Genomic DNA, 23,585 nt, shown 5'->3' with positions numbered 1-23,585 from the left:
GGACTCCACTAAGACTATGAATAGATTTCCCTAGACCCTAGATTAAAAATTCTTACTTTTGTTTCACTATTTGATATCTATTAAAATACCCAGGAGTAGGGAGATGATTATGAGAAATCTACTTTCTATTCAATTTTGCTGTGAACCCAAAATTAATCTAAAAAATAAAGTCTAACTTAAAAAAACAATATAAGGGCATAACTTCTTTAAAGTGTCATGAATCTTCTACACCTTGGGAAGGATGTTTTCGTCTGTTCTGAAATCAGATTTGGAGAGGGGAAGAAAAGACCTTAAGGGTATCTGTGAGAGTAATAGGAAGATGATACACCCAAAAGGAGAGAAGTGGCCAAAGAAGATGAGACTTGGGCATGCTGAAAAAAGCATAGGCTCTGCTGAAAACTATTGCTTTTTTCTTTTTTTTTTTTTTGTAGCTTTGTAATGTGTGCTGAGTGATTTCCAGTGGTTTAATTTCTCCAGAGTACGTGAGGCAGTTGCCTTCTGATTGGGGGTGGAGTCTGACTTATTTTCCTCTCCCTGCTTACTTCAGTCTTAGTTTACATGGCATCCCTGAAGATCACATATTTATGGCTTTGACACATGCCTAGTCAAATACAAAGTTCATTGCTCGAGCCTGCCTGTTCTGCCACTAAGCATGACTGTGTGACCTTGGCCAAGTCATTCAGTCTGTCTGAAACAAAGCTTCCTTGTCTGTAATAAGAATAAATGATTAATAACTAGTATTTCTGTGTAACACTGTAATTTGCATGGCATTATAAGTACTCCAATGGTGTAGGATTCATTTCTTCTTTTCCCTTTATTTGTATTCTCTCAGTACATATCATGTACCTCATATCCAAGAAGCAGTCAGTGGTTACTCATCATTTGAATGGATGTTTCTAGTGTGCCCTCAACAGGCTAACTTTTCAGTGACTCCCCCGCCAGCATATATTACATATAAACGTTTACTCTGGTCGGTGACTCATTTCTGCCACATCCACAGGTCTTCCCCTTTTGTCACTCTTGGGGATTTCTCATCCTTTCCCTGTACGTCCCTGAAAACTATTTCTCATAACCCCATCCCAAACTGATTACACCCAGGACACCTTCCCATTTATTATCACATATTTATCTGATCAATGAAGAGAAAAGAAAAAGAAAGATTGAAGAAAGTTTGAGTTCATTCCCTGTCCTTACTCCTAAAATGTGTTGTTTTTCCTGCTTCCTTCTCTTGTTCTCGTCTGAGACTTCTGGCTCTCTTCTCCATAGGAATTACCAGCTTAGACCTGGAAGGGTTCCACTGCCTAGGCTGAACCAGAAAGTGCTTTGTTCATGTCCTCTTAGAACTCAGAAAGCGTTTTCCGAGAGCAGCATTATTATAAATAGCAATCAGAATTTGGGAACTACAATAGTTTGGCAGCATGTTAAAAAGGCTCACCTGAGGATCTGTGCCTATCTGCACTGGGATTCCAGGAAGAAGTTTCCCATATATATCGCAACTGACTTACACAAAAACTTGCGGGCCTCAGCCCTCTCCTAACTGGGATAGGGGTTAAGGAATGGCTTCCTCTAATAGAAAAATTGGAAGATGCCCTCTTTGCTTTCTAGCTTTAAAAACCTGTGGAGCTTTATGATTGTTTTGCTAATCCTTATATCCTCGGCACCCGCATATAGATTCTGAATGGTTATTCGTTGAACAGAGGAAATGTATGCCATTGTTTTAAAAGATTGCTATATTTCAAAATGAATGTTGTGAATTATTAAATTTTACAGCCTGCCCTATGTAACATACTGCTTCTGGTTTTAATGTTAACAGATGCTAAGGTGCTTACTGCATGTGTTTTCCTAAAAGAAAATTTTTTTTTCTGTGTGAATCCAATTTTAGTTACTGTAGGCAGCTTCTGACAAGTTGAAAGCGCAGCTTGAGAAGCAAGAGCTGTAGTTAAGAGAGCATTTTGAAATAAGATACCATTCAGAATCAGGCACAAGTGTTGTATTTAGTCTGTGCATACAGCCTGTAGGTGGTAAAGTTCTCTTCTAAGATTTAAACTATATGTAGTTTAGGTGAAATGAATAGCTTCACCAGAAGTGATATATCTTTAAACAGTCTATTGTTAGACAAAGTAGCAGCGGGGAGTCAAAATTGTTTCAGTCCTTTGAGAAAAGCAACTGCCATATCAGATTCTTAAAATGAAATCTTGTTTTATTTGTGGAGTGATTTTTTGTTTGGGCTTTTTTTGTTATTGTTGTTCTTGGTTCTGTAGTATGTCAAGATTTTACTGCATTCTTTCTGTATAGCTCTTGCTTAGCAACAAACACTGTTGCTGTTCTTGAACTAATATGACAGCTTGCTAATTTTCTTCGATTTAGTATTCTGTCTTAATTCATGCTTAGTTGGTTGAAAAGGTTTTGGTCTTGGTTCTTAAATAGCTATGATTGGTTTTTCCCTTATGTTTTAAGTTTTTTGTTTTGCTTTTTTTTCCTCTCTCTCTCTTTACCTTTAAGAGAGATTTTTCCTGGATATAAAATCTATTCTTTAACCTTGCATGTCTGAACAAAACCATATGGTTCACTGTTGGTGTTAAATAAATAGTAAGTCCCATTGGCAAGGGTTAGATTTATATAGGGATGCATTATAAAAGTTCCTGTAGTTTGTAAGTAAATCCTACCTATAAAGTTATAATTGTAAAAGAGCTTCATTCATTTTCCAGAATTCCTGCAGAGTTTCAGATTGCAAATACACCCTTGTAGAGCCTTCATAGTTCTTTTTCTCCCCAAAATATAAAAGCCTCCTCACTCTTCTGTTGCAGCCAAGACATGTTTGGCATAGAACCAGGGAATTCAATAGAAAATAATGTAATATTCAGCTCTTCTGTATTTGAAGTATAGTTGTTAGAGGCCGTTTATACCATATTTGATCCTAAATGAACTTTATATAAAATGATTTTCTGTTTTAGAAGGCATTACGTCAGAGAAAAGCCTTCTTAATGAAAGTCTCTCCCTTTGATTTGACCACTTCATTTACATGAATGAGAACACTATGGGAATCCCTTCCACAGTGAAAGCAGATGACATAGCTCATGAACTGTCCAGGAGAGGTAGGAACCACACAGTTCAGCAGGAGAGGCTCAGTTCATTAATTCTAAGAAAACCTAGGAAAAGCCTCCCAACAGGGTCTGATTACTCAAGAAAAAGAAGAGGGAACATTCATTTTTAAAACTTGGAAGATAGATTTAACTGTCAATAACAGTTAAATAGTTTGAACCTTCCATGTTGTGTGTATTATATCTACGTGTCTCAGATCTGATGCAAAGACACCCTTAACTATGATTAAGTAGAATCTACCCTGATTAGTTTCATTTTATTTTAAAGCATTCTTTAAATTGCTTTTGCAATAATAAATGGTGAAGTATTACAACTTTCACATAGAATAAGCTTAAAGAGTCTTGAATTCCTTTCCACTGATGCCTCAGTCATAAAACAGGTATAACTCTTCTAACATCTAGGATATAACTTTGTTGGTTTTGGCCAAAAGCCATTGCAGAATTCCCCAGGCAAGAAAATTTACAGACAAAAATGTTGTAGACAGGACAAGGTTAGAAATATACTTAAGAATTTGAGGCTGTAATATTTAACTATTGGGAGTTTTTAGCCAGAGTTAAAAATTTTAAAATTGATGTTACATATATGTCTGTGTTAACAATAAATTATTTACTTTTTCCAAAAATATTCTTAAAATAATAATAATTATAAGGATCTTATGGCAGTGCCAAAAATATAGAACAAACAAAAGCTATCATGGAAGGTGCTGTGGCTTAAGAAAATCACAAATACAAGTTCACTGTAAGTTGAGTGTGACATCTGCTTTTGGTCATGGCCTTGTGCTTTTTTTGGAAGCAGATTATTATGAAGGCTGGTCTGAGATGAGGAAGGTAAAATTGAATTTGGCAAAAAACAGACATTGTCCTATACTAGTAAGCTTGTTAAGTGTGTTTGCATTGAAAAAAAAAATCAGATATATACTCACATAATAACAGATCTGTGAATATATTTAAATGTACTCAAAGTTGAAGCATTCTTTGTCACCCATAAGCCTGGACATAACAGTTCTTTGACCAAAAATGATCCCATTTTGGTAAATGATTTTTAGGAAGAGATTTTAGAATTGGAGTAGGTAATTTAAATCTTTGCTGAAAGATCACATGAACATAAGCTTATAACTGAGAGAAGTCCAGTTGCTGCCCATATGAGAACTGGAGTATTAAGAATCAAGCAGAACTTTATTTAGGGAATTGAATTATGAGGTTTTTAGATGTACATTCATAACCTTTACTATGAAATGTGTTTTAGAAGAGAATCAGTTGCCATCTGGGGCCATGGCAACTAGCCCCCCAAAAACACACTTTTTATGTGTTTTATATAGTTGGAATTTATATAGCTAATACTTTTTGTTCCTACTCTCTGAATAATGTGCATATATGAAATCCTAGCTTTCAAAAAAGAGGCATAAAGGTGTAATTATTAGGCATTCTACTAAATTATCAACTAGAACCTTCAGCTAAGTGTAGCTGTTAAGAGCATGAGCTTTCATATTAGACAGACATAAGTTTGAGTTCTGCCATTTAACTGTATGATCTTAGACCATTTACTTACCCTGTTAACCTGTATCAGTAAAATGGCACAGTTATCTCAAGAATTAAACGAGACAGTAAATGGTAATCAAGGTGCTCAGTGCCCATTTACTGTTAGTTATTATTATTAGAACGTAAGTTTTAAAGTTCACCTATTTAGGAACAAAGTTACATTCCATAAAGCAAGATACACTGATAGCATACTGTCCTTCATAAGAAAGATGAACATTTTAAATTAAAATCTTTGTTATCAGAAGGGCTTGTACTGTAGCTTGTTTTTCTTATGGGAATTGATGGTTTTGAGCTGATCCACCCCCACCCTCACAACCTAACACGTGTATTTTGAGACAGTTGGCAAGGGTTAAGGGTGTACTGTGGGGCATGGAACAGATGTTACATTGCATTCCCTTCTCTCTGCCTTTATAATGAAAACAGGAAATACAGAGACAGTTTGGAAACATTTTTCAAATTGATTTTTTTCCATTGATTTCTTTGCTTATTTCTCTACTGATTGATTTGACATATTTGTTGTATTTTGGCTTTTTATTTGCTTTATTGAGATAAAATTGACATGCATATATTTAATGTATATAAATTAATGTTTTGATATATGTATCCCCCTGAAACCTTTACTACCATCAAGATAGTGTACATATCCATCATCTTTCAAATTTTCTTCATGCCCCTCTGCAGCCTCTTAACCTTCCCAACTCCTCCCCATAACCCCCACCTCAAAACCACCAATCCTCTAGAGGTTAGTTTACATTTTCTGGAATTTTATGTAAGTGGAATAATCATACAGAATGTAATCTTTTATCTGGCCTGGTTCTTTGACTCAGTATAATTATCTTGAGGTCTATGTTGATGTTATATTGTCAGTTCATTCCTTTCATTACCAAGTAGTGTCCATTGTGGGCTTGTGGGCTTCCCCAGTAGCTCATCTGTTAAAGAATCTGCCTGCAATGCAGGAGACCCCAGTTTGATTCCTAGGTCAGGAAGATCCCCTGGAGAAGGGATAAGCTACTCACTCCAGTATTCTTGGGCTTCCCTGGTGGCTCAGACAGTAAAGAATCCACCTGCAGTACAGGAGACCTAGGTTCGATCCCTGAGTTGAGAAGATCGGCTGGAGGAGGGCATGGCAACCCACTCCAGTACTCTTGCCTGGAGAACCCCCGTGGACAGAGGAGCCTGGCAGGCTACAGTCCATGGGGTCACAACTGAGCGACTAAGCACAGCACAGCATAGTGTCCATTGTGTGTGTGTATCAGTTTGTTTTGTCAGTTCATGATAGTGAACATTTACATTGTTTCCAGTTTGGGACTATTGCAAATAAAGTTCCTATGAACATTCATACACAAGACTTTGTATGGCACCCCACTCCAGTACTCTTGCCTGGAAAATCCCATGGACTAAGGAGCCTGGTAGGCTGCAGTCCATGGGGTCGCGAAGAGTCGGACACAACTGAATGACTTTGCTTTCGCTTTCGCACTTATATTTCTTTTGGATGAATACCTAGGAATAGAATGGGTATGTTACGTGGTAGATGTATGTTTAACTTTTTAAGAAACGGTCAAATTGTTGTCTAAAGTAGTTTTACCATTTTCGTTCCCACCAGCATGTATAAGAGTTCCATTTGCTCCACATCCTCACCAGTACTTGATTTGGCCAGTCCTTTTAGTTTTAGTCTTTCTAATAGGTATATAATATGCCATTGCAGTTTTAATTTGAATTTCCCTGCTGACTAATGATGTTGAGCATCTTTTCATGCTTATTTGCCATCTATGTTGTTTTTCTTCCATAAAATATTTGTTCAAATCTTTTGCACATTTTTAAATTGAGTTGATTTTTTCATTACTGCATTTTGAACATTCCTTGTATATCTGGACTCAAGTACTTTAATAGATATATACTTCAATAGATATATTTTCTCCCTATCTGTGGCTTATCATTTCATACTCTTAACTGTATCTTTTGAAGAGCAGAAGTTTTTCATTTTGATGAAGTCCATTTTATCAATGTTTCTTTTATAGATTTTGCTTTTAGTATCATATAACTAATATTTAGTGTCATATAAGAAATCTTTGCCTAAACTGATGTCAGAAACGTTTTCTCTTATGTTTCTATAATTTTATAGTTTAAGTTTTACACTTGGATCTATGATACAACTTCATTTTGTTATATGGTAAAATATATGGATCAAATAATAAATTTTTTTGCTTATGGATAGACAATTGTTCTAGCCTCATTTGTTAAAAAGACTATCCTTCCTTTGTAGAAGGCTTTGGCCTCCTTGTCACAATCCATTTTCCATATATTTTTGAGCTTATTTCTGGATTTTCTGTTCTATTCCATTGCTCCACTTGTCTACCTTGATGCCTGTACCATATTTTCTTGAATACTGTGGCCTTTTATGTAAGTCTTAAAATTAGGTAATGTTAATCCTCCAACTTCTGTTCTCTTTGAACATTGTTCATGGGTCTTAGCATTTCCATATGAATTTTAGAATCAGCTAATTGCTAATCCATGAACATGATTTTTCTCTCCATTTACTCAGCAGTGCTTTATAGTCCTCATTGTACAGGTCTTTAATATCTTTTGTCAGTTTTATCACTATCTCATTGTTTTATGATTATTATAACTAGCATTGTTTTTAATGTTAATTTCTGATTGTTTACTGCTGTTATATAGACATGAAATTGATTTTGTATATTGATCCTTTATCCTGCAACCTTACTAATCTTATGTATTAGTTCTAATAGCTTTTTTATAAATTTCATTGGATTTTCTATAATCATGTTTGCAAATAAAGACAATTTTACTTCTTTTTTTCTAATCTGATTTCCATCTATTTATTGCCTTATTGTATTGGTTAGAACCTCCAGTACAAAGTTAAATAGAAGTAGTATGGATATCTTTGTTTTGTTTCTGAACTTAGGGAGGAAACACTCAGTTTTTCATCATTAAATATGCTAGCTGTAGGTTTTCGTAGATGTTCTTTATCAAGTTGAGGAAATGTCCTTCTGTTTCTAGTTTGCTGAGACTTAGAACAGATTTTGTCATGTGCTTTCTCTGTATCTGTTTTTTGGTTGGTTGGTTTTTAGATTAAAAGCTCCAACATGTATTGTTTCATAGATGTTACTATTAGACCTTCATCCCATTTATTAAGTCATTTCAGATAACTTCAAGTTCATAAATTTACAATGAGGTTATAGAGCCCAGGCTTCCCTGATTCCTCAGTTGGTCAAGAATCCACCAGCAATGCAGGAGACCCCAGTTCAATTCCTGGGTTGGGAAGGTGTGCTGGAGAAGGGATAGGCTACCCACTCCAGTATTCTTGGGCTCCCCTTGTGGCTCAGCTGGTAAAGAATCCACCTGCAATGTGGGAGACCTGGGTTCAATCCCTGGGTTGGGAAGATCCCCTGGAGAAGGAAAAGGCTACCCACTCCAGTATTCTGGCCTGGAGAATTCCATGGATTGTATAGTCCACAGGGTCGCAAGAGACAGACATGACTAGGCGACTTTCACTTTCACTGTAGAGCACAGCCAGGGTGAGACAGGATGTACTCCAAGTCTGGAGGGGCTGCGCAGTTCCTCAGTGGTGTCCCCTGTGGAGGCCTGGCCTCCACTGTTTGCTCCTGCACATCTGAATGTGGCCTTTCTCCGGCTGTGGCCGTTTCATCTCCTGATTCTAGTGCTCTGCCACTTTGCTGTCTAGAAGACTGATCCAAGCTTCCTGGCCCCATCTCTTCTTAGGCCTCAAATACATACTGTGAGGTTCAGGAGAGCTTGCCAGTTTGAAGGCTAAGAACATTGGCTTGAAGGAGGAACTGCCATGCCAGCATATACTGTCCTTAATCATACTGCAGAAACTGCTTTCATTCTGGGGATGGTGAGTCCTAAAAGATGATGGCCAAGAAGCAGATGTTCTAAGGGAATTACTCTGAAAGTTTATTCCAAGAGAGAGCCATGTGGCCACCTGCTTTTTATCATATTTCTAATAGCTGCTCCATTTCCTCAAGCGCTGTTGTAAAATCATTTATTTGACTGTTATATAAGGTCTGCTGTTCTTTGAACTGGGCGTCTTCTTTCATCTTCAGCCTTACCTTTAAGACCTGCAACTCCTCCCATCTGTTTTTTGGCTGTTTCGTTAAAAAGCTTCAGCTTATCTTGCAAAGTTTCTAACAGCAATGTAGAGTCCATGTGATCCGTAGTGGCGAGTCTAGGTATGTATGATACCAGGGTCTCACTGCCTGGGTTGAGGCCCTTGCCCTCTAAAACTGCTCGACAGTTGTTCTAAAACTTCTCCATTAGCTCCACCTTCTGGGTCAGGTCCTTCAGTTCTCCCTGAGTTTCAGTCAACTTCTGGTGCAACTGCTTGTTGATGGCCTTTAAGAGCTGGTTCTTATTCTCGAGCTCTTCCTCTGATTTCAGTTTACTAAGTGATCTGTGGCTCTTGCTGATGTTCCTCCTGGTGGCAGTGTCTGTAGCTTTCACCTGCCCATTCTCGCGTCTTGGTCTGATGATTTTTCTAACATCATTCTCCAAACCTCTTGAACGAGGTCTGGAAGCATCAACTTCTTTGGACTTAACAGGCAATAGGCTCTTAGAAGTGTCTTGAGTTTGTGCGTATGTGGGCAGGCCACTACTTAACACAGAGGAGGGCTGCAAGGTGTATGCCATCTTAACCATGCTGGCATTGTAACAAGGTGGCATGGCTGGGCCCAGGTACCTGCTGCTTCCACCCACAGGCCTCATCCGAGAACTACTTCCCTGGTGGCTCAGATGGTAAAGCATCTGCCTACAGTGCGGGAGACCTGGGTTTGATCTCTGGGTCAGGAAGATCCTCTAGACAAGGAAATGGCAACCCACTCCAGTATTCTTGCCTGGAAAATCCCATGGACGGGGGAGCATAGTAGGCTGCAGTCCATGGGGTTGCAAAGAGTCAGACATGACTGAGCGACTTCATTTCACATTTTTTTTTTCATGTCCTTGCTGTTTCTGAAATATTGTCTGAAAAAGAATTTCATCCCCTTTCTTACTGACTTTCTCTTAACAAGTAGATTGATGTGGAGTAGCTTTTTTAGCTTTGTCTTATGGCTTTTCTGGGCTTTGCTGATAACTCAGTTGGTCAAGAATCCACCTGCAATGCAGGAGACCCTGGTTCAATTCCTGGGTCAGGAAGATCCGCTGGAGAAGGGATAGGCTACCCACTCTAGTATTCTTGGGCTTCCCTTGTGGCTCAGCTGGTAAAGAATCCACCTACAATGTGGGAAACCTGGGTTCGATCCCTGGGTTGGGAAGATCCCTTGGAGAAGGGAAAGGCTACCCACTCCAGTATTCTGGCCTGGAGAATTCCATGGGGTTACAAAGAGTCAGACATGACTGAGCAACTTTCACATGGCATCTTAGAAACTAGAATTCTCTAACTTCAAATTTTGTGCAGTAGAGTTTAGTCATCAAATTATTTTCCCCAATGGCAAAAGTTAATTCTAATTTAAAAATCAAATCATAAACATTTGCAAAAGAAAACCAAACCAAAAAAAAAAAAAGCCCTCTGCTACTTTAATGAACTGCTGTCCTTTAAAGCAACTTTTATCCTTTGACTTTAATAATTTTAATAGTTTATTGGTTTCTATGATATTTTTATCAAACAGGAAAAAACAATATATACATTTTTTTACCTTCTGACAGAATATTATTACCTCTTTCCTAGGAGTAACAAAAGCAGTTTATCTATTTGAAAGAAATTTAATGATTATCTTTTTACGTTAAATCATTTAAATTGCATTTTAGTATGTCATATCACAGGAAATAGACATCAAAATGATACAAATGAACTTATTTACAAAATAGAAATAGACTCATAGACATAGAAAACAAATTTATGCTTATCAAAGAGGAAGGAGGGAATGATAAATTGGGAATTGGGGATTATCAGATATACAATATTGTGTATGAAATAGATAAAGAATAAACAAGGACCTAGTGTATAGCACTGGGAACTGTGTTCAGTATCTCATAATAACCTATCATGGAAAAGAATCTGAAAAAGCATATATATATATATGTATATTTATCATTGTCTGATATCAACTATTTGCTATTTTCTAAGAAATAAGTAAAAAAAGATATAGCTGTTTAATCACATGTCATCATTTATATTACATATTGTGGCATTTAGGATGTGTAAGCATAACGGTACCAGAAAAACAAGCACATTTACCATTTAACTGACATCTTCCAGTGGGCTGTTTTTCTTACATCTTTGAGGAAAGAAAGGCGGAATTCAGTTTGTAAAATGCTACTTATTTAGAGAAGACACAGTTGTCTAGTAGTTGGGGAAAGCTTCAGAGAAGATTACAGCAGTGGGGAATTTCACTGCATTTTTCAGCCTGAAACTAAAACAAATAAAAAAGGGAAACAGCTTATTCCTGTTGTTTTTACTTCCTCTTATTGTGTCTTCCTTGCATGCGTTAGCCTTGTGATTTGTGATTAATCAGAGGTTATTTCTAGTTGTCCCCATAAGGAGAAGAGAAAGAAAGATGAAGAGGTTGCTTCTAAAGTTAAAGCCTGCGGTCCATCATTTAGTATTTCAGTTCAGCCAGTTTAGGAATAATTTGAAAGATAGACGGAAACTATCTTGTGTATTTGCTGAAAATCCTTATGGAAAAGAAGTATGTATAGACTCAAGCTGAGAATTTTATTATATAGGAAATTATTTCCTTAGAAAAGCACAGCAATAAATCTATTCCACGAAACCATTCTTGTGTGTGCACAAGGATGCTCATTGCAGTATTATTTAATACGGTATTTGAAAAATATAAACAGCCTAAAATATCCATCAGTAAAAATATAGGTAAAAATAGGGGTGCATAACTGATACATCCTTATTATGGAATATTATATAATCACATGTTTTTTAATGAGAAAGCAAAAGCTATGTATTTACTGTCTTCAAAAGCTCTTTAAGACACACTAAGTGAAAACAAGTTGCAGAACAGTTTCATAGAAAATAATATCTGTGTAATTACACATACACCCCCTACACACACACACACACACACACACACCCTACACACACATGTACATGCTTGAAAAATGTCTGGAAGGATGTCTATCATACTAAGAACCTTCAGAAAAGAAAGAGAAATTGGGTATGTTTAGGAAGGACTTCAGCTTTATCTATGGAGTTAAAATTTTATGAGAAAATAGTCATTTGCTAACGGTGAAATTAAAATAAAAGTTGTATTTCTAAGAAATACAGTATGAGCAGTGGGATGGCAAGGAGTTAAGAACAACATTTACTTTTTAAACTTCAGGTAATTTACACTTCTCACAGAAATCTGTATAAATATAGTTAAGAGAGTAGAGAAGTATAGCATGCCTGGGGCAAGCATGAGCTTACTACCTCTATATCCCTGATTTTCTCCCCAAAAAGCAGACTAAATTTCTGACTGATTTTCAAATTCTGCCTTTGTGTAGGATACCTAAAAGTTATTCTTCCAGAGCAGTTTCTTTCAGAGGTCATGGATTCAAATTACGTAAAGCTAACAACATATGTGTGTGAAGCCAAGAAATGTTAATGTAATAGCAAAAGACCTACTACCTTTCAAAGTATTTTTCCTGTCTTCAGTTCCATTATATGTAGTTCATAATATTTCATCATTTAATAACAACAAAAAGTATATTCTGCCTCAAAAAGTCAACTTCACCCAGTGAGTGCTAAGATATGCATAAGTTAAAAAAAAAAGTTTTAATCTAATTCAATACCTAATGTGTTGTCTGTTCAACGAAAGACTGAATTCATTGGTAGACATGAGTACGAGATTATTTAATTCAGAAATCTCTTGTTGATTTGAAACTTCATAAATAGAACTTCTCATATAAGTGTACCTAATACATTTTTGTACAGTTGAAGCATACTTTTTTTCTGTTTTTCTTTGCACTTTATCTTGCTGCACTGTATGCCGCATATCTATTGATAGACCCTAGAAAGTTCTTCAGAAATATTTGTCATCTGAGAAAATAAGTTAAGGCCCTTTAAGTTTAACTTGAATGTATTCAAGCCTCAAAAAATAGGTTGCCACTTATTAATTCATATTTTTGAGAAAAGAGATTTACCTATAGTAATATAGTTTGCCAACTAAAAATTGCCACTCGCCGTCTGGTTCTGCAAGAATGAAGTCACTAGCCACCGCAGTCACTAGCCTTCAACACATCCTGAAAGGAGTTCAGGGCAGAGATCAGGACTGAGGCACTCTGTGCCCTGGGAGAAACTGGCAAAACAGGACTTCAGTAGATATTGTCAAGAGAAGGTTTTATGAGCCCAATTTCTTGCATCTTCTCATATGTAGAAAACCACTGAGATCATTAATGGAGACTTCTGCTCCTTATGACTAGCAGCAACCTCTGCCAAAATGTGAGCCTGACTGTGTTTTCCCATCGCCAGAATCATGTATACAGGACCTTCCCTCTTACTCTTTGGGCACTCCCTCAGGGCTGTCTGGGAGGCTCTCTCCCAGTCTGCACCCAAGTAAAACTTAACTCGCAGCTTTCACACTGTGCATTTTTTTCAGCTGACAAGTTTCATAATTTCACTGTTGCTGATAATTTCCACTCAGTGACATTATTTACATCTCACCCCTGTACAAAGAAAGAACAATTTGTTCTTCAGACAGGAAATCATTGCTTTGTGTTTGTTTCCATATTTTTAGTCAAGGATACCAAATAATTAGGATATGCACCTTTGTTCACTGTGTATCTGTATTCAACTAAAATATTTTAAAACCATACTGACATTTTACCTCCATATCCTTTCCTATCAAGTTGAGATATGCATCCCCTAAGTGGTTAGTAATGGGAGTTTTGAGAGGATCAAGGAAAAGAGTACAGTACTTTTTTAAGGGTACAGCATTGCTTGTCTTTCTTCATCTGTCTGGATATATTTACAAAAAATAATGTTTCCTACACTTTTCAACTAAGGACCCCTGTGGGCATCTGTCTAAATTACACATGTCCTTTATCTTTTGGGATATATTTCTTTAACCCCCATTTGGCTTTCACAAAATATTCATTATTCCTCCTTTAGTTACTTTCCAAATTGATAGCTCTGAGTTCTTTTCTGTTTAAAATCTTCCTTTTAGTCTCCTGTCCTTCCTTTCCTGACAGTATCTTTCATCCTAGAAATCATTAAAGGAAAAGAGAACTAAAACAAAGTCTTCCTAGATTTAGAATAGAACCAGTTTTCCTGATCCTTATAGATTAAAATGGAGAAAGGGTCTAGGTTATCCCATTCTTGTCTTTAGTAACATTTAAAGTTTCCTAATGGTATCAACACTCTAAAATAAAAACAAAAAGGAAGGGCTTATGTATCTCCAAACAAAGATTTCCTGTTCTGATCCAGGCATACTCTAATCCCCTTCCGTGCACTTTTATCATGAAGATAAAAGTAGTCTTGGGTCAGAATCACTTGGAATTAATAGTTCAGTTCAGTTCAGTCGCTCAGTCGTGTCCGACTCTTTGCGACCCCATGAATCGCAGCACGCCAGGCCTCCCTGTCCATCACCAACTCCTGGAATTAATAGTAGCAGTGATCAGCTTCCACATGCTTGGTTTCACCATATATTCAGTGCCTTACTGTAGTGATGAACATTACCAGTTCACATTTTATCATTAAACACCCCACAATGCACAAAGAGCCCACTTTTTACTTTTCATTCCTGGCTTCTTTACCCCTTTCCTCATCCTGTTCTCTAAAAAACAATCCTTTTCTGACTGGAGTCCTAAGCCAGCTGGTTGAAACTGAGTAGTAACTAGCTACCTCCCTCCGAATAAGGCTTCAGTGACAATAGAAATTGCCACCTTCCTGTCCTCTGACTTGTGATACAGAGCTTGTTAGAATGCGTAATTAGCACTGTCCTTGCTTCTGTCTGCCTGCCCTGACATCTTGTTCTCACTGAGGCGTGGTTCGCAGACCATACTGGTCCCCTTTTTTCGTTCCTCCCTGTCTCTGCACTCCCTTTGACCATCCTCTTACTCCTATTTACTTGATACACTTAATTGTGAACACTTTTACTTCTCAGCCAAGCAAGAACCCCTTTCCCAAGGCCTTACATTTGCGCAGCTTGTTTCCTGTCATATTTCCCTGTAGTATCAGTCTGTGTTTTTTTAATTGAAGAATCTTGCTTCAAATCAGATTGATAGTTAAGACCTCTCCCACAGTTATACATCTTCAAATCCTTCCGCCTCAGAATCCCCTAACTAGAGAAAGAAGACACCCTTTCACAGCTTACTTATGAGCTCTTTTTTTAGTATTTTATCACTGAAGTTAGTTTCTACATTGTCTGTTAATACATAGTAAAAGAGCCAGAGCACATCTCTAATAAAGATGCTTTTAATCACACAGTTATAGTGTGCTGTCTGGGTCCCCTTATGTAATACTTCAGAGACAGTTTTTGGATAGTGTGACCCGCCCCCCAACCTCATGGTGTTTCCTGTGATTCATTAAGTTGCTGATAGTCCCATTTATCTGCCAGAACCCACCCACTTCCAGGGTTGGCCTTTTCCTTCCTACTCCTTATGAGTGTAAGGTCTGAGTCTTAGAAAGTTCTGATCAAACAAATGGCACTTGGTGTTCTTTAAACATTAATGGTATTGTTTAGAAAGCATTCAATAAGCAGAAACAGCTTGTTTATTTCTGCTGTCAGGCCTTCAACTTGTCTGGCAAATTTTAAGCTCTTGAAAGCAGGGGCTTAGTCAAATCTTCATCCCCCTAACATCACCCACATCTCTTAGCATAAAAGTACCCAGCAAACATTAAGCATTCAGTGTAAGGATTCAAAGCATGTGCCTGTGAACCAACCATATGTCCAGAAAATTTTCTCAGATTTCTCCAATGCCATTTTTGATTGTCTAACCCTAGTAACACAGACTTTTTTTCCCCACATTTTGTATATTTGATATTAGGTGAAACTTCTCCTGCTTTGTAAGCTTTTATAACATTAATCAATTTAAAACAGTAATGCTGATTCCTTATCATTTCTTTTAGAATTTACATATTTATTATAGCTAAACTGCTTAAAATTATAGATTTAGGAGTTACACTTCTTACATTCTTTTTTCTATTCTAGTGTTTTTCAGACTTTTTTGACAGGGACACCTAGTCAAAAAGAGACTTTGCATCATGACCCAAGGGATATACCAACACACACACTTGCCCTCACACACATACCTCTAAATTCTTATGCCAAAAGAAAAGTTTCTTGAAATAGTGCTCATAATGTTCAGTGCTCTGCGATGTTTCCAGTTCTGTTCCAGTTCATTTTTAAGCGCTGATCATGACCTCCTAAATTGCAATTCATTCCTCTGACGGACTGGGGAGTATCTGTTTACGTGTATTTCTCTTTCAGTTAACATACACAGTACTTACTGTACACCATTCACTCTTCTTCTCCACTACCTACCTGGCTTCGTAGCCTGGGGAAAGTCGCATATTAATGGTCAATTTCTTCTACAAAGTAGAGATACAGTGCTGTCTACTGCAGAGGAGGCTGTTAGGGTGAGACGAGCTGTGTAAAGCTCTGAGCGCGCTGCCCAGCAGGTAATAAGCTCTCCAGTGTGAGCACCTCTCTTGTTTCTGCTGTTGTTGTTGCTATTAAAATTACTTTGGTTTGAACTTCCCATGTTTCTGAAACACTATATATTATATATAACTTAATTTTCCCTTTAATTCTCATTATATATATTTACATTTTTAAACTAGAGGTATATTTTAGATCTAGTGAAATGCATCGATGTTAAGTGTTGAGTTCAGTAAGTTTTGACAAATTCCACTCCGTTTGACCTATACTCCTATCAAGACATAAACATTCTAATCACACCAAAAAGTTATCACATGCCCCTCCCTGGTCATTTGTCCTCCCTATATCCAGATGTAACCACTGTTCTGATTTTCTTCACTGTAGATTAGTTTTGCCATTAGAACAGTCACACAGAATGTGTTCTTTTTGTCTGGCACTTTTTTTTATTTGATATAAGGATTTTCAGGTTCGTTAGTATCATTGTATGTATCAGTCATTTGTTCCTTTTTAGTTCTGAATAGTATTTCTTTTGGGGGGTTGTTGGGGGTCTTTGTTGCCGCACATGGGTTGTGGGGGGAGTGGGGGCTGTTCACTGCAGAGCACGGGCTCTGAGCACGTGGGCTTCAGTAGTTTCAGCACACGGGCTCAGTAGTTGTGGTGCACGGACTTAGTTGCTCTGCAGCATGTGGGATCTTCCCAGAGCAGGGATCAAACCCAGGTCCCCTGCATTGCCAGGCAGATTTTTATCCTCTGTGCCACAAGGGAGGTCCCTGAATAGTATTCCATTGTATGAATGCATCACATTTTATTTTCTATCTATTCTACTAGTGATTGATATTTGTTTACAGTTTAGGGCTATTATGAATGAAGCTACTCTGGATAACTGTGTATATGTCTTTGTGAATATATGTTTTCATCTCTTTTAGACAAATACTTAGAAGTGGAGTTGGAGGTAGGCATTTTCTAACTTTATGAGAAACTTCCAGGTTAATTTCCAAAATAATTATACCATTTATACTCCCACCAGCAATGTGTGAGTATTCTGGTTACTCCATACCTTTCCAGCATTTAATGTTGTTGGTCTTTAATTTTAGCCTTTCTAATGGCTGTATCGGAGAAGGCAATGGCACCCCACTCCAGTACTCTTGCCTGGGAAATCCCATGGACGGAGGAGCCTGGTGGGCTGCGGTTCATGGGGTCGCTAAGAGTCGGACACAACAGAGCGACTTCACTTTCACTTTCACTTTCATACATTGGAGAAGGAAATGGCAACCCACTCCAGTGTTCTTGCCTGGAGAATCCCAGGGATGGGGGAGCCTAGTGGGCTGCCGTCTCTGGGGTTGCACAGAGTCGGACATAACTGAAGTGACTTAGCAGTAGCAATGACTGTATGCTGCTGCTGCTGCTAAGTCGCTTCAGTCGTCTCCGACTCTGTGCGACCCCATAGACGGAAGAGCCTGCCCACCAGGCTCCTCCGTCCCTGGGATTCTCCAAGCAAGAACACTGGAGTGGGTTGCTATTTCCTTCTCCAGTGCATGAAAGTGAAGTTGCTCAGTGGTGTCTGACTCCTAGCGACCCCATGGACTACAGCCTACCAGGCTCCTCCGTCCATGGGATTTTCCAGGCAAGAGTACTGGAGTGGGTTGCCATGGCTGTATAGTAGTATCTTATTGTTTTAATTTACATCTCCCTGATCACTAATGAGTTGAGCATGTTTTCGTGTGCTTTTTGCCCATTTATATTTTATTTTTAGGTCTGTAATCCATTCCTGCTTTGTATGGTATTAGGTAGGTGTTGACTCTCATTATATTTTAAGAGATATATGGTTCCCTAAATAAAAGAGATTAAGCTCTAATACAGCATTAAAAATTATACTTTCAAATCCTTAGTTTATATTTAGACCGTTAATTTGTTCAGGTCTTAGAGAATTCCTTACACATTTTCTTCCCCACTTGAAAGAGTTGTTTCTGTAGACCCAGTCCAGAATGTGTATGTAACTTGTTTCAATCACATACATAGTCTATAATAATAAAACAGAACAGAGACAAAAAACTCAACACACTTATTTCAACTTCGTTAGTTTCTCAGGACTCTCTGGAATTTGAATGTTGAAGCAGCTACATTATTCTGTTTACCCATATTCTTATTCTATCAATAAGTAGTCTACTAGCTAGAAGTATTATACTTGTAGTTATTTGTACTAAACTTACCATTTTTAGTCTTCAAAAGAATTTATTACACTGGAGTCAGATAATAATATGATCCTCTGAACTTATGTAAATAATTGCTTTTGTAAATATCTGTGGATGCAAACTGACTCCAAGGAGAATCTTTTTTTTTTTACCAGCATGATGAACGTTTTATTAAAAAGACAAGGGGAATCTTTGAAGCTCATTCTACTTCAAAGACAGTTTGCTAAATATATAGATTAGTGTTACCTTAAGTGATTATACTCAATAAATTCTAGATTTTCAGTTCAGTCACTCAGTCATGTCCGACTCTTTGCAACCCCATGAACTGCAGCACGCCAGGCCTCCCTGTCCATCACCAGCTCCCAGAGTTTACCCAAACTCATGTCCATTGAGTCGGTGATGCCATCCAACCATCTCATCCTCTGTCTTCCCCTTCTCCTGCCCTCAATCTTACCCAGCATCAGGGTCTTTTCAGCCCTTTTCATCAGGTGGCCAAAGTATTGGAGTCTCAGCTTCAACATCAGTCCTTCCAATGAACACCCAGGACTGATCTCCTTTAGGATGGATTGGTTGGATCTCCTTGCAGTCCAAGGGACTCTCAAGACTCTTCTCCAACACCACAGTTCAAAAGCATCAATTCTTCGGCGCTCAGCTTTCTTTATAGTCCAACTCTCACATCCATACGTGACCACTGGAAAAACCATAGCCTTGACTAGATGGACCTTTGTTGACAAAGTAATGTCTCTGCTTTTGAATATACTGTCTAGGTTGGTCATAACTTTTCTTCCAAGGAGTAAGCGTCTTTTAATTTCATGGCTGCAATCACCATCTGCGGTGATTTTGGAGCCCAAAAAAATAAAGTCAGCCACTGTTTCCCCATCTATTTCCCATGCAGTTGATGGGACCAGATGCCATGATCTTAGTTTTCTGAATGTTGAGCTTTAAGCCAACCTTTCACTCTCCTCTTTCACTTTCATCAAGAGGCTCTTTAGTTCTTCCTACTTTCTGCCATAAGCGTGATGTTATCTGCATATCTAAGGTTATTGATATTTCTCCGGGCAATCTTGATTCCAGCTTGTGCTTCTTCCAGCCCAGCATGTCTCATGATGTACTCTGCATATAAGTTAAATAAGCAGGGTGACAATATACAGCCTTGACGTACTCCTTTTCCTATTTGGAACTAGTCTAGATTTTACTAACAGCAAAAAAAAAAAAAAAAATATTGACCTCACTAAAATGATGAGAGTACAGAGGCTAAGACATCAAGAAAGAGGCTAGAAAATAAACATCTATTATATGCTTTAGGCCTAAGGCAAAATACAGAATGTAGGAAGAGAGATGTATGGTAAGTGCTTTTTCCTTCAAATAACTTAAAATCTAGCGAGGATTTTATAAATTTTAAAAATTTTGAAATAAAAGACAGGAAAGTGAGAAATGTTTATAACAACGCAGGAGATAAATACCAATTGACCACATTATATAATATGTCAAATACTAGTTCAAGATTGATTGCTAAGTAAATAGAATGTTATTGATTATCCAGGTTCCTGATATATTTTTAGTGATGTGTTACTTCTGAGTTATCTGGGATTGGTAAATTTTGTTTTGCTTTTAATGAAGATTTCCTAGCCTGATCCAGTTTTACAGAATCGTAAATCTGTGGAGTTGAGTTTAAGTCATTGACTCTAAAATAAAGGAAAATCTGTATTCTAAACTTATCTATTGAAAAAATTAATTCATATTTATTGTACTTACTTTGTGTCAAGTACAAGAGGAAGCATTTTTACATTACTCATTTAATTTGTATAACTATAGGTATATTGTTACCCTCATTCTACAGAAGAGGGATCTGAGGCACAGAGAAGTTAAGGTCGTTGCTAAAGGTAACACAGAATGTAATAGTGACAGGACTCTAGAGCCCAAAAGTATTAAAGAAAACAAACACATAGAAATCCAGATTTGAGAAGACAGCATTTATAGTTAAGTGGAAGGAGTATTCGGTTTTCGATAATATATTAGAAATTTTTTTAAGTGATGAAAATTTTCTCCTTGTTCTCATGATAAATTTTGTGCCATATTCTAAAAATTAAAGCATAATTCCAATGAGGTTAAATCCTTTTTTATCAATATTGTCCAACAGTAAAATCCAGTTTTCCTTCAGAAAGTAGAAAGGAACTTCCAGAACAAAGGGTATACTTATAATATCATTATCATCTTTATCCAGAACGGTTGCTTTATTTCCAGTTGCTCAGAGAGCTATTTATAGTTTATTAGGGACTCCAGATTATAAATGATTTAAGATTAATAGAATCAAACTGTGTGCGAAAAGAATTCTTTTTTACATGCTTTTGGTAACATTAACAAAAACCATTGTGGAATCATCTTGTTTGTCTTTCTGATCCTTAGCACAGATAGTTAAAGGCATAACGTTTATATTGCTGATTACTTTTGTAAGTATCACTTCAGAATTGGTGGTAAATGGCAAAGATGCATATCCTAATACAGTTATGATATCAACCTGAGTCTTGAAAATAAAACCTTCTTTTTGAATATAAGCCCTCAATTAAATGGGCCATAATTCTTCCACCTTTACGTTTGGGACCACTTCTTATGTTGGTGATTATTATCCAAAGAATAAAGAGATTGATTTCGTATTTTAAGATTGAAATATATATAATTTATACTATTATTTATGTATTATTAACTATTATTTATGTACATATATACATATTATACATAAATAATAATTATGTAGCATAATAAACTATTATAGAGAGAAGGTAACTTCTTCATATTTCTTTTTGTAGTTTATCATAGCAAAGCTGAAATTTTTGAAGAGCAAGCATGGCATATCCAAGGATATTATGTGGTTTTATTTTAAGTTTTCAGTAGTGGCATGTTTCATTCATCCTATAACAGTAAAAATAAATGAGTAATAGATGACTAGTATAGATGACTAGATTTGTCTGCTGTAGTAATATCCTCTATTATTGAATCTGTCTAATCAGCCAATTACTTTATTGTTATCTGGAATTAAAGATCATTGTGTTTTCTGACAATGTAGGAATTTGTGTTCAGTTAAAATACATTTTCACTTTAGTGAAAGTGAAAATAATGAAATTGCAAGCAATTGACTGGTTTTAGCAGCACTCCTGATCTCTTCTCCCTAAAAATGAAATCTAGATCATTTTAAAGTTCTTATAAAATATCTGAGATATCATTAAAATATTAAGCTCAGCCTTGACAGTTTTTAGAATAGGTATTTAAGTCTAAATTTTGACCTGAAATGTGAATGGTAGTGGTAGCATGTCTAGTCATTCACCTTGATAGCCAGATTCGAAGATGGCCCTCAATGAATGATCCCGCTCCTGATAGTCACACCATTATGTAGTCCCCACTGGCCACATTTACCAGGGTTGGTCTGTGTGATTGCTAGAACACATCAGAAATGCTGGTGAGTCACTTCTGAGATGAGGTTATAAGACAGGGGGACTTCATCTTGATGTGCCTGTGTCTATCTGTCTCTCGCTCTCTCACATCACTTGCTCTGTGGGAAGCCAGCACATGCTTGGAGACAAGGCCTAACCCAGCAACCAACCTTGGAAGTGGATCCTACTTGTGCCTTCAGATGGCTGCAGTCCTGGCCAACAGCTTGACTGCAACCTCATGAGACACTGAGCCAGAACCACCCAGCTCAGCCCTCAAGCCCTCCAAGATTCCTGACCCTCAGAAACTGTATGAGATTAAAAACGGTCCACTAAACATTTAAATTGGGGGTAATTTGTTAAATAGGAATAAATAACCATGTGAAGTGAAGTGAAGTCGCTCAGTCATGTCTGACTGCAACTCTATGGACTGTACCCTGCCAGGCTTCTCCATCCATGGGATTTTCCAGGATGAATGCTGGAGTGGGTTGCCATTTCCTTCTCCAGGGATCGATCCCAGGTCTCCCGCAATGCAGGCAGACTCTTTACCATTCTGAGCCACCAAGGAAGCACAAATAACCATACAAGGAGATCAGCCCTGGGTGTTCTTTGGAAGGAATGATGCTAAAGCTGAAACTCCAGTACTTTGGCCACCTCATGCGAAGAGTTGACTCATTGGAAAAGACTCTGATGCTGGGAGGGATTGGGGGCAGGAGGAGAAGGGGACGATAGAGGATGAGATGGCTGGATGGCATCACTGACTCGATGGACGTGAGTCTGGGTGAATTCCGGGAGTTGGTGATGGACAGGGAGGCCTGGCGTGCTGCGATTCATGGGGTCACAAAGAGTTGGACACGACTGAGCAACTGAACTGAACTGAACTGACTTCCACTAAAGCTCTTCTTTCATTTATTAAATCTTAACATCTATTTTTGTTTATTTTTATGGTTATTATTTAGGTTGTTAAGTGTGTAACCCATCTAATTCACCTGACTGATGTATTAAGTTGGTTGGAAAATACTATATTCCATCTCATTTTCCAATCCACTGTTTGGTATAATAAGTACAGAATTCACTTTTCCCGTATTCGGGCCCTTATTAGAATATACTTAAGAGAATTGTTTCACGATAAGGAACCTTTTTTTGATTATTTCACAGATTCTTTTCACTTATATTGAAGCTACCAATTTTATATAACTTGTAATTACTATGCAAGTGATTATGGAATTACAGTGAAGTACTTCAAGAGAAAACAGACAGCTTGACAACTATTCTCAGAGAAGTCTGAGATCTCACCACAGAAGCTCCACATCCATTACTTGTAACTCTGTGATGCTTATTAATTCTACAGGATAATAATGGTGTGGGTTTTAAAAAGTCATATTTTTAAGGGTGAGTTAACTATGTACTCAAACCTGAGAGGAGCTTCTCAGCAGATCTGATATCAATCTTGAATTGTACTCCCAGCTCTGCTCTCCCATACCGCTTTCTCCATGGTGTTCTGAAAAGGAAAAGGTCATAAAAATATTCAGGTTTACTTTTTCCTTTTTGCCCTACTAAACCAATTTCAGTACCAAGAATCGTTTCTTTTCCATAGCTAATCTTACAGAAATAGTAATCATGAATAAAAGATGTGACAGAAAAGTGGGATTTCAACTCCTTAAAGAGTTTTTTCTCTCTTGCTTCCTTTGTCTGTTTTGCTAAATAAGGATTTGCCATAGGAGTTAATAGCTACAGATAGATACTTCCATTGAATCCTGG

At 37.4% G+C, this 23,585-nt stretch overlaps 2 protein-coding genes and 1 pseudogene across 3 annotated transcripts in view; 1 reads left to right on the top strand and 2 right to left on the bottom strand.

Annotated features, from left to right (window-relative positions):
* The window catches only part of CTTNBP2NL (CTTNBP2 N-terminal like), a 51,623-nt gene that overhangs the window by 17,179 nt on the left and 10,859 nt on the right, over positions 1-23,585 (top strand). The window lies entirely within an intron of this gene.
* On the bottom strand, positions 8,095-9,453 carry LOC113889461 (annotated as a pseudogene).
* The window catches only part of ST7L (suppression of tumorigenicity 7 like), a 143,140-nt gene continuing 142,282 nt past the window's right edge, over positions 22,728-23,585 (bottom strand). Inside the window, exon 16 of the mRNA XM_027536151.1 lies at positions 22,728-23,325. Within this exon, the coding sequence (XP_027391952.1) occupies positions 23,269-23,325 (57 nt within the window). The 3' untranslated portion in view covers positions 22,728-23,268. The remainder of the gene's footprint in view (positions 23,326-23,585) is intronic.

This window comes from Bos indicus x Bos taurus, chromosome 3 (assembly GCF_003369695.1).
Source record: "Bos indicus x Bos taurus breed Angus x Brahman F1 hybrid chromosome 3, Bos_hybrid_MaternalHap_v2.0, whole genome shotgun sequence".
Taxonomy (NCBI): domain Eukaryota; kingdom Metazoa; phylum Chordata; class Mammalia; order Artiodactyla; family Bovidae; genus Bos; species Bos indicus x Bos taurus.
This window is presented reverse-complemented; position numbering and strand designations above follow the sequence as displayed.